The 10,266-nt window shown below is 56.2% G+C and overlaps 2 protein-coding genes across 2 annotated transcripts; both read left to right on the forward strand.

Annotated features, from left to right (window-relative positions):
• The first annotated feature begins 612 nt into the window (after positions 1-612).
• Positions 613-4,294, forward strand: TEKT2 (tektin 2). Its single transcript, XM_014560605.2, has 10 exons — positions 613-640; positions 1,407-1,618; positions 1,701-1,826; positions 2,028-2,233; positions 2,751-2,894; positions 2,979-3,093; positions 3,257-3,364; positions 3,491-3,634; positions 3,798-3,877; positions 4,040-4,294. The coding sequence occupies exons 2-10, from the start codon at positions 1,463-1,465 to the stop codon at positions 4,251-4,253; spliced, it is 1,293 nt and encodes a 430-aa protein (XP_014416091.2). The 5' UTR covers positions 613-640; positions 1,407-1,462; the 3' UTR covers positions 4,254-4,294.
• A 582-nt stretch (positions 4,295-4,876) lies between these two features.
• On the forward strand, positions 4,877-9,784 carry ADPRS (ADP-ribosylserine hydrolase). Its single transcript, XM_032495925.1, has 6 exons — positions 4,877-5,129; positions 7,091-7,187; positions 7,443-7,650; positions 7,748-7,932; positions 8,269-8,369; positions 8,938-9,784. Exons 1-6 carry the CDS (start codon positions 4,910-4,912, stop codon positions 9,219-9,221), a joined length of 1,095 nt encoding a protein of 364 aa, XP_032351816.1. The 5' UTR covers positions 4,877-4,909; the 3' UTR covers positions 9,222-9,784.
• Positions 9,785-10,266: the final 482 nt, after the last annotated feature.

Below are 10,266 nucleotides of genomic sequence, written 5' to 3' on the forward strand. Positions count from 1 at the left end.
TAATGCCTACTTCACCTATTAGCTGTGTACATTAACTGTTAACATTTCCCAAGGCCTACAATGGTACTAGCGAGGTTGAATTTTTCCCCCTTCCTTTTAAATAAACGGTTGGATTTTGAGCACTACTTCTAATACCTCAGTTAACCTCTCCCAGGGACGTGCCCTCTCCAAATACGATGATCATTCCTTCTATATCGTCAAGCAGATGATGAAATTGTTGGGAAAGACAGGATCAAAGGAATGTGCATAAATAAAGTTAAATATATACACATTTTTGGAACGGTACCTGCTGTGAAATGAGCCTGAGCAAGAGATTAGTTACGCACGGCCGTATTTTTTTTTTTTTTTTTTTTTTGCCCTGTCGATGCGTAACTCTTACCAAAATAAAAAAGTTTAACTTGTAAATGAAGTGAACGCGATATCCTGATGCCCTCCTCCTCCCGCGCCTCCACCAGCAGTCCCAGCCCCGCCGCGGGCCCTTTCCTACCCCGAAGGCGTCTGGCCCCGCCGCAGCCCGGCGGTTGCCAAGCTAAACAGGCGGGCGGTGGAGACCTGCGCGCGGACGGGCGGGTGCCTAGCAACCGGGGGCGCTCAACAGAAGAGAGGGGGAGGCGAGGCGGAAGTGCGGGCCAGCAAGGAGGTGAGGGGACCAGGGGAGGGAGGGGGTCTCATACCCAGGGCCCAGCTCCCTCCCTCTCCCTTCTCTGCGCCGGGGTATAAATTTAAACCAAAGATGATTATCCTAGGAAGGGAAGGGAAGGGAGGGATTCGGCTGGGAACTAGACAAACCCCAGCTCCTCCCACTGGGGCCCCTCACACACGCGCTCTTTCTCCTCCAACAAAGGGCGGAGGGAGGGAATGTAATGACCAGATGGGGAGGGGACCAGGCCGCCCACACCCTACCCCACCCGCAATTCCCTAGTGCCAATTCATAGCCCCTGCGAATATAGCCCGTCCTCTCTGGCTGGAGAACAGGGCTTCTCTTAATCCCCTGGGGTCCTAGCCCAAAGTTGGAGCAGAGAAAGAAAGTTCCACAAGACTTGGTTGCTGGAAGTAGGGGTGGAAAACTAGATTAAGGGCTATTTTTCCTGCTACCCCTCTCCCTCTGCCACCCCACCAAGCACTTGGCAACACACACACACACACACACAGCCCAAGGGACTCCATTATCCCCTTCCACCTGCTCCAGGACCTGTAGTGTCCAGCAGTTTGTGTCTGTGGATGATGGGCGGGCGGGAGGAGACAGTTAATGCCTCACACAAAGTTGAGTGTAGGGGGAGTTATTCCCAAGCTTCCTGCAGAGAGGGGCTTGGAGCAAAATGGGAAGGAGCACATCCTTTGGAGGGGCTTTGAACCAGGAGAGGCTCTCATGAGTGGTCTCCTGCAGCACGGTTTGCTATCTCCAGCAGAGGGGAGTGCCTTGGAACAGGCCTGAGGTCTCTGACCCCTTGGCTCCTGCACCATGGCCACGCTGAGCGTCAAGCCCAGTCAACGCTTCCGGTTGCCAGACTGGCACACCAACAGCTACCTGTTGTCCACCAATGCAGAGCGGCAGCGAGATGCCTCACACCAGATCCGCCAGGAGGCCCGAGTCCTCCGCAACGAGACAAACAACCAGGTTCGGAGTCGGAGCCCAGTGGATGGGAAAGGGATAGCCCCCAACTCCCGACACCCTCTTTATCTGTCTCTGTCTCTTCCAGACCATTTGGGATGAACATGACAATAGGACTCGATTGGCAGAGAGAATTGATACTGTCAACCGATGGAAGGAGATGCTGGATAAGTGTCTGACGGATTTAGATGCTGAGATCGACACCCTGACACAGGCATGGAGCCAGGGCAGGGTGCCAGGAGACTCTGCTGCAAGGACCTCCCCTCCCTCCCCACTTCTGGAACAGGGAAACCTTGATGGGGGTATTTGGTGGCATGTCCATCTGAGTCCCTCAGTGGCCCCTCTGCTAAAGTGGGGATGAAAACTACTTTCCAGCCAATGGCCCCACCAGCCTCCTGTGCCCTTTCTTTTCTAGATGAAAGAGTCAGCAGAGCAAAACCTGCAGGCCAAGAACCTGCCTCTGGATGTGGCAATTGAGTGCCTGACCCTGCGGGACAGTCGGCGTGACATTGATGTGGTGAAGGACCCCGCAGAGGAAGAGCTGCACAAAGAGGTGGAGATCATTGAAGCCACCAAGAAGGCCTTGCAAGAGAAGATCAGCCAGGCCTTTGAGAAGCTCTGGTAAGGGAGAGACGTGTCATTCTCACGTTCACCGGCCCTTGAAGTCTGTATCTTGATGTGGAATGCATGTACCGTGGATAACGAGTCACTGGCTCTCAGGCTACCTTCTGCCCCTGCTGCCCGTGGCAGAAACCACTCACTAATTGGAACACCTTTTCTACCTCCTGGACATGGTCTCAGAATACTTTTCATGACCCTGCTCTAGGCAGCCATTGTCAATTGACTGGGAGCACAAAGAAGGAAGCCCATTTGCCACCACCCCTGACTTGCTGGGAGTGTAAGCCTTCTGAGTATAGCCACATGCGTGTGCCCCATGGGATGTACAAGCACTTGGGTGCCAAAATTTTGTCTGTGGGAGCTCATCCAGCTGTGTCCGTCTTTGTTTCAGCTACAGCAGTAGCTCCATTGTCACCCCAGCCTTCCCATCCCCATCACTCGTTGTCCCTTCAGTGCAATGCGGGCTGCATTCCAGGGCCTTGGAGAGATGGTTCCTGGATCGAGTCTGTTCCTTCCCCAGCCTCCTACAGGAAGTCCGACAGCAGCTCAACTCTGACCATCGGGGCAAAATGGAGACATTGGACATTGACAAAGGCTGCCTCTCTCTCAACCTGAAATCTCCAAACATCTCCCTGAAGATTAATCCCACAATTGTCTCCAGTGGGTAAGAAGAGTGTTTCACTCATTCTTTCTTCCTCCCCGCAGAAGCCATACTCTTAATGACCCCAGTATTTCCTGCCACCTGCAGCTCTTCCACACTCCAGCAGTGGGATGACTTCAGTCAGTTCAACAAGAACCGGGCAGAAGCTGAGATGAAAGGAGCCGTAGAGCTGAGGGAGGCCATCGCCCTAACTATTGCTGAGGTGACTGAACACTCCCCCTACCCCGATCTTCCCAGGCTAAGGGATGGCCCCAGCATGCACTCAAGTCCTTATCAGCCATGTGGCACCCCCCCCACCTGATCCACATCCTCAGATGGCCAGAGCTCATACCCTCCCCTTGCCCATCCTACTTTCTGTCCTTCAGACCAACAACGAACTTGAAGCCCAGAGAGTTGCAACGGAATTTGCCTTCAGGAAGCGGCTGCGGGAGATGGAGAAAGTGTACAGTGAGCTCAAGTGGCAAGAAAAGAATGTGAGCCGTCTCCATTTGGTCTCCTGGGGCCTGGGCTTCCTGTGCTGGGATGAGGAGCCTGGTCCCGGCCAGGAAGCCCTGGGGACTGGGTACACCAGGTGGAGACCAGTCACTCTGTCCCTGCAGACCTTGGAGGAGATCGCAGAGCTGCAGGAGGACATCCGGCACCTGGAGGAGGATCTGCGCAGAAAGTTACTGAACCTGAAGCTATGCCACACCCGGCTAGAGACCAGGACCTACCGTCCCAATGTGGAACTCTGCCGGGACCAGGTGTGCGGGCATCCCAGTGGAGCACTGAGCCTCTGCTAAGGTTTCCTCGGGATGCCTCACTCCCTGATGGAGCAGGGGTGCTGGTGTGGGGCAGTGCCCAGGCCCGTGGGCAGAAGGAGAGTGTGCCTGACCTGGGACTCCCAACTTGCCCCTCTGCCTCTAGGCACAGTACGGCCTCACTGATGAGGTTCACCAGTTAGAGACCACCATTGCCGCCCTGAAGCAGAAGCTGGCGCAAGCGCAGTAGGTTTGGAGAGTGGGCAGGATGGGTGGGGAGACGCCTCCCACCACTGGGGTCTCTTGCTGCCTGTTGGCTTCCCCGCTGTCTTCCTGGCTCAAGGCAGGTGAGCTCGGCCCTGACCTCCCAGCCTTACGCCAGGGTGGTGGGATATTAATTCTCTCCAGGGATGCTCTGGACGCCCTGTACAAGCATCTGGCCCGGCTGCAGGCTGACATTGCCTGCAAGGCCAACTCCATGCTGTTGGACACTAAGTGCATGGACACCCGTCGGAAGCTGACTGTGCCTGCTGAGAAGTTTGTGCCGGAGGTGGACACTTTCACCCGCACCACAAACCGCACCCTGAGTCCACTCAAAACCTGCCAACTGGAGCTAACCTAGGGAGGGGGCTGAGGGAGGAGGGGAAGGCTGGTGGGAAATGAGAGAGGGAGAGGGGCTGAGGGGATGAATCTAATAAAGGTCGGGGTTCTCAGTCCAGAGGTTCTCTGCTACCCTTGCATGCAGTCAGCAGGGAGAGGGCTCTTGGCCCTCTGCTCTTGGAGGAGCAAAGATGAGGAACATCACCCCTCAAGCTCTATGTTCCAAATCCCATGCCTTCCCTTCTCTCTCCTCAGGGAGCCCCTCTCTGGGCTAGGCCAGTACCCCTGGGCTCTAGCGGCGTGACCTCTAACCAATTCTGTTTCTTGCCCACTTTTTTGATGCCTAGGGGAGGCGCAGAGGGGTCTGGGGTGAACGTGGGAGGACTGAGGTGCCAGGGCACAGAGCGACACATCATTAAGGCAGGCCGCGGAGGGCAGTGACCTGAAGGTCTTGGAGAACCATTAGTGGCCGTCCCTCACAGCTGTGACACCGTTTACAGGTGGGGGATATGCGGGCTAAAAACAAGCCAAACCCAATCGCACCTGGGCTGCGGGACCGCCCCTAGTCACCCGCGCGGCAGCTGCGACTCCGGGCCGCGGGGCGGCGCTGTGGGGCCGGCTGAGAGGCGCCGTGGGGCGCACGCCGGCCACACCGGAAGTGGCGGCGGGTCCGCGCGGATGGCGGCGGCGGCGGCGGCGGCAATGACCGCGGCGGCCTGCGGAGGGGCTGGGGCAGCCCGCTCCCTCTCGCGCTTCCGAGGCTGCCTGGCGGGCGCTCTGCTCGGGGACTGCGTGGGCGCCATCTACGAAGCGCGCGACACCGTCGACCTGACGTCAGTCCTGCGTCAAGTCCAGGACCTGGAGCCGGACCCCGGCTCGCCCGCCAGTGCGGGGACAGGTGGGCGGGGCCGGGTGCACAAGGGCACTGGAGGGGGCTGGGGCCCCACGAGGGACTCGGGGAGGGAGGGGACCGCAGCCGAGAGGGGCCAGATCTGCACGACCAGCGGGCACCTCGGACTCAGCTTATCTAAATCCGAGCCCGGTCTTCACACCTCTCGCCCCGAAGGTTCGCCAGCTCGGAGCGTGGCCACACTATCCTCCCAGCCGTGCAAGCCACGCCTAGATTTCGCCTAGTGCCGTACTTAACATCTCTGTAGATTTTACCGGTATCACCTGGTTCTCCTGAATCATCGCGCCACGCAGCTGGGAGTGCGCTTCTCAAAACATAGCTCTGATCGCGGCCTTCGCCGCATGAATCTGCAGGGATTTTCCATTACCCTTAGGACACAGCCAAACTCCTAAACGTGCTCTCCGTGGACGGCCCTCGCCTGCGTCTCCAGTTTCATCTTACAGCACCGTCGGCCGTGCTTTCTGCGCTGAGATTGCTCTCGCATCATGCCTCCCTAACCCAGGCCTTCACATGTGCTGCCGCCCCTTTGCCTGAAAAGCTCTTTCCCGTCCGCTTCTCCCTCCCCTTGTTCGGGCAACACATCACCCAGATCTCACCTCAGTATCACAGCTGAGGTCAAGCATGTAGAATAGTAAGGAAAAGGAGCCATATTCAGAACCCTGTAGGAGGAAAAGGAGCTAGAGAAGGAAACCGCTGGGTAAGAGGAGAATCAGGGGAGATGGGTGTCAACAAAACTCAAGAAATTAAAGATGAAGACACTGGTTACTGGCGTGGGGCTACAGAGAGGCCAAGTAGGGGGAGGTCTAGAATTAGAAAAGTATTTTCAGTAGGTTGAAGCCTGGAAGTTAGATTTCAGTGGGTTTAGGAAGAAGTGGAAAAGGAGAAAATAGAGTATGGTTTGGAATGAAGGGAAGGAGAGAGATGAACTGTGGTTGAGGTGAAGACAAGATGGAGGAACAGTTTACAATTTCATTTTCAGTCTGATGTTAAGACAAGGGGAAAACAGTTTAGGTTGAGGTTTTAGGACAGTTTGAGTGCAAGGGCAGAAAACCCAACTCAGAATGGCCTGAGTAAAAAGAGAATGCATTGGCTGATGTCACTGAGAAATCCAGCGGTAGATCTTGCTTTTAAGCAGAGCTAAATCAAGCCGTCTCCTCAAGACTCAGTTCCTCTCCTTGTTCAGATCTGCATTCTTCTGGAGGAACTTCACTCTGTCAGACTCTTCCCATGAGGAGGCCCCCAGCAGCTCTCAGCTCAGTAACTCCAGCAGAGGAAGTTTCTCTTTGCAGTAGCCCCAGCAGAGGTCTCCGATTGAGTCTCACTGGCCTGGCTCAGGTCACCCGTCCATTCCTGAACCAGGGAATGGGGTATGCTGTTTGGCTAGACTAGAGGTGGAGCTGACTCCATGCCCTAATCACCTGGACTGGGAATGGGAGCGAAGTGGTTCCCTGGGGAAGAGCAGAGTGCAGGGACCAAGCGAAGGGAGAACAGGTGAGACAGGAGAGGAGAAAAAGGAAGGGCAAGGGCCCAGGGAACTGGGCTGGGGGTGGACTGCAGGAGAGACTCAGTCCCTTTGAGGGGAGACTGGAGAGTACAGCCTTGGATAAGGTCCTGTTAGCCTCTCTTCCCAGTGAAGTAGGGGGTGGGGACCTCCTGAGAGTGAAAAGGGAGGGGAAGGTGGGCCGAAAGTAGATCTGTCAAGACTGGAGGTGGAGTGATAGCAGAAGGGAGTGGAAGGTTTTCCTACAGAAATCAGCAGGATGTGGTGACTGACTCACAATAAAAAACTGCTGAAAATCCCAAGGCTTAGAGCCCAGGAACCTGGATGGGAATGAGAGGCTGACTTAAGGCCTTCTAGAAGTAGTAGATAAAAGGAATGAGCAGAAAGCCAAAGCTACCACCTTCAAGCCCTAAAGCTTGATCTCCGGTCCCCCGCCCTGTCCCTGCAGAAGCGTTGTGCTACACAGATGACACAGCCATGGCCAGGGCGCTGGTGCAGTCCCTGCTGGCCAAGGAGGCCTTCGACGAGGTGGACATGGCTCACAGGTGAGGGGCGTGGTCCTGGAGTGAGGCAGACCAGGTGGGCAGAGTTACTGCACCCCTTGACCAGAGCAGTGATTTCTGTTCATGCCGGGTCCCACACCCTCGGCAGGACACTCTCTAGGGCTGCTGCAGCTTTCCAAGCCAGAAGCGACAGTGTCGCTGGCACAGGGTCCTTCAGTCCCCAGACCAGCCGGGTTCTTCCCTCCCAACCCTGACAGGCATCTTTTAAAGTCTGTCTTATCCCCTTCTCTCCCCTAGGTTCGCTCAGGAGTACAGGAAAGACCCTGACCGAGGTTATGGTGCTGGAGTGATCACTGTCTTCAAGAAGCTCCTGAGCCCCAAGTGCCGTGATGTCTTTGAGCCTGCCCGGGCCCAGTTTAATGGGAAAGGCTCCTATGGCAACGGGGGCGCCATGCGGGTGGCTGGCATCTCCCTGGCCTATAGCAGCGTCCAAGATGTGCAGAAGGTAGTCCGGGCAGGCTGGCTTCTGGGCGCTTCCCTCCCTCCCTTTGCAGCTTGGGTTTGGTGACAGCAGGTCTTTGCCTCCATTGCCTTTGCCCTAGTTTGCCCGGCTCTCGGCCCAGCTGACACATGCCTCCTCCCTGGGTTACAACGGTGCCATCCTGCAGGCCCTGGCTGTGCACCTGGCTTTGCAGGGTGAGTCGTCCAGTGATCACTTCCTTGAACAACTCCTGGGCCACATGGAAGAGCTGGAGAGTGATGCCCAGTCCGTGTCGGATGCCAGGGAGTGAGTATGTGGGATGGAGGCAGGCTGGAAGGGTGTTCGTGAGTGTGCATGCTGGAGGGGTGACATTGTCTCAAGCTGAAGCCTTCCTTCTGTAATTGCAGACCCCAAGGAGGGGTGGGAAGAAGCCCTTGGCCTTGGCTGTGCTTCAGGGCTCTCTGGGTCCCAAAGAACAAAACAGCTGGCTCACACCTAGGCCTTCCCACTACTTGCCAGGCACCTGTCCCTGGTGTTTGCCTGCTCACATCCCGCCTCGCCCTGCCTCACAGCCTTTCCTCCTGCCTTCCATCTCCTCCCTGCCGGCTCTGACTTCCCTGAAATCTCACCCCTGACGCACAGGTTGGGCATGGAGGAGCGTCCATACTCCAGCCGACTGAAGAAGATTGGAGAGCTTCTAGAGCAGGACTCAGTGACCAGAGAGGAGGTGGTGTCCGAGCTGGGTGGGTAGCACCCCCTCCATCATCATTCAGGGTCAGACTTAGGCTCAGGGGTGGGAGGGCTGCCTGGAGTCGCACTTTCGCCAGAGCTGCCTTGACACCAGAGCCGTGATCTATAGGGTCCTTGGCAGGCTGTGAGCATAGCACCTTCTTGCTCAAAGGCCACGGCACCACTCAGCCTTATGGATCAAGGTCCCCAGAAATTGCAGCTGACTGCTAGTTTTTACAGCTAATGGTGATAACTGATGTTTATTTATACAGCACTTTTACTGTGTTCTGGGCACTATGCAGAATGCTTTACCTGTATGGTCTCATTTCACCCTCATACCAGCCCTGTGAGAGTTCCTAACTGTATTCACTCTTGCATAAGCAATTGAACCCAAGATACAGGAATCACACAGCAAGTAGGTAGCAGAGCCAGGATTTGAACGCAGGCAGTCTAACCCCAGAGCCTGTGATCTTAATCACAGCCTAACTTGAAGCTGAGAGTGGCAAGGGGTGAGAAGCCCCTTGGGGCACAGTTGGGGTGGGTGGTGGGTGGTCAAGACCCCATAGTCTGACTTCCCCACAGGGAACGGCATTGCTGCCTTTGACTCTGTGCCCACCGCCATCTACTGCTTCCTGCGCTGCATGGAGCCTGATCCTGAGATCCCCTCAGCCTTCAATAGCCTCCAGAGGACTCTCATCTATTCCATCTCACTTGGTGGGGACACGGACACCATTGCCACCATGGCTGGGGCCATTGCTGGCGCCTACTATGGGATGGAACAGGTGCCAGAGAGCTGGCAGCAAAGCTGTGAGGGCTACGAGGAGACAGACATCTTGGCCCAGAGCCTGCACCGGGTCTTCCAGTAGAGTCTGTGAGGCCACAGCTACTGGGGATCCGCCAGGTCCAGCAGGACAACTTACAGCCCAGATTGGAGACTCTGGGCTTCCTCAGGCTTGGCTCCTGCCTGGGTCTTCCTGCAGTGTGGGCGGAGTGCACCACTGGGACTCAGGTCCCTTTTGGGGAGGTCACTGGAACAGCAGGAGAGGGACCAGTGCCTCCTGGCACTGGGTTCCTGGCTCCTGCAGAGCCTCGGGCGTTCCTGGGGCCTCAGTCAGACCTGAGGGACCAGGGGAGGTTTTATTTTGGAGGGGTACTTGTGGCGTTTTCCTTTATTATCTAGGATATGGGATTTGGGGAGGTGGAAGTGGTCTGCAGTAGCATCATTTCTTCTTGTTGAGATTTAGCCAATTTGCCAGGAAGCCTGTCTTTGACTGGGTGGGGCCCTCGAGCACAGAGTTTGTATGGATCGAGGAGATGGGCACACGAATCTAGCTGATCTAGATACACACCTGGCCCTTGGCTGTCATGGGTCTTGTTAACAGCTTCCAGAGGAAATCACAGAGCAATAAACAGTCTTTGGTAAATCCCACCACTGTTTCCTGTGTTTCTCCTCTGCCCTGAATGGATTCTTCCCCGTCTTCTGTGCCTAGTGCTTCTCTGTCTGGGCCTCACTCCTGGGAGCTAGGGACCCAGGGTGGTAAGCTGCTGGGTTGTGGAGGCAAATTGCTCCAGTTCTTCCAGCCAGCTGTGTTGTTCGGGCAGGAAGGACAGAGCGGGCATGGTCTGGTGCTTTTCCCTGTTGGAGGTCGCTCAGAGTGGCTCAGGCAGTGAGTGGGAGGAAAAAGCCAGATTCTCCGACGCTCAGAGCCTGACTTCTCCATCCATTGTTCCCCAGGTAGGGCCCAGGCCCATGGGCCAAGAACCGGAGCCCTGTAGGAGGCTGCAGAGGGCACCTTCTATCACCGGACTGCCGACCTCTGGTCGAAGAGGGTGCATCATCTCAGGTGAAGGCTGTGCCTCAGTCTACCTCTCGGGCCCCAATCAAAGGCCTTGGCCTGCATACCATCCGTT

The sequence above is a fragment of the Camelus ferus genome, chromosome 13 (genome assembly GCF_009834535.1).
Source record: "Camelus ferus isolate YT-003-E chromosome 13, BCGSAC_Cfer_1.0, whole genome shotgun sequence".
NCBI classification, from domain to species: Eukaryota; Metazoa; Chordata; class Mammalia; order Artiodactyla; family Camelidae; genus Camelus; species Camelus ferus.

Bases quoted from the DNA above. Each gene is read 5' to 3' on its own strand.
- TEKT2 (XM_014560605.2), top strand. From the start codon at position 1,463: ATGGCCACGCTGAGCGTCAAGCCCAGTCAACGCTTCCGGTTGCCAGAC. The intron at 1,619-1,700 runs GTTCGGAGTCGG...TGTCTCTTCCAG, and splicing joins GCAACGAGACAAACAACCAG to ACCATTTGGGATGAACATGA. The intron at 3,878-4,039 runs GTAGGTTTGGAG...AATTCTCTCCAG, and splicing joins CAGAAGCTGGCGCAAGCGCA to GGATGCTCTGGACGCCCTGT.
- ADPRS (XM_032495925.1), top strand. From the start codon at position 4,910: ATGGCGGCGGCGGCGGCGGCGGCAATGACCGCGGCGGCCTGCGGAGGG. The intron at 5,130-7,090 runs GTGGGCGGGGCC...CTGTCCCTGCAG, and splicing joins GCCCGCCAGTGCGGGGACAG to AAGCGTTGTGCTACACAGAT. The intron at 7,651-7,747 runs GTAGTCCGGGCA...CCTTTGCCCTAG, and splicing joins GCGTCCAAGATGTGCAGAAG to TTTGCCCGGCTCTCGGCCCA.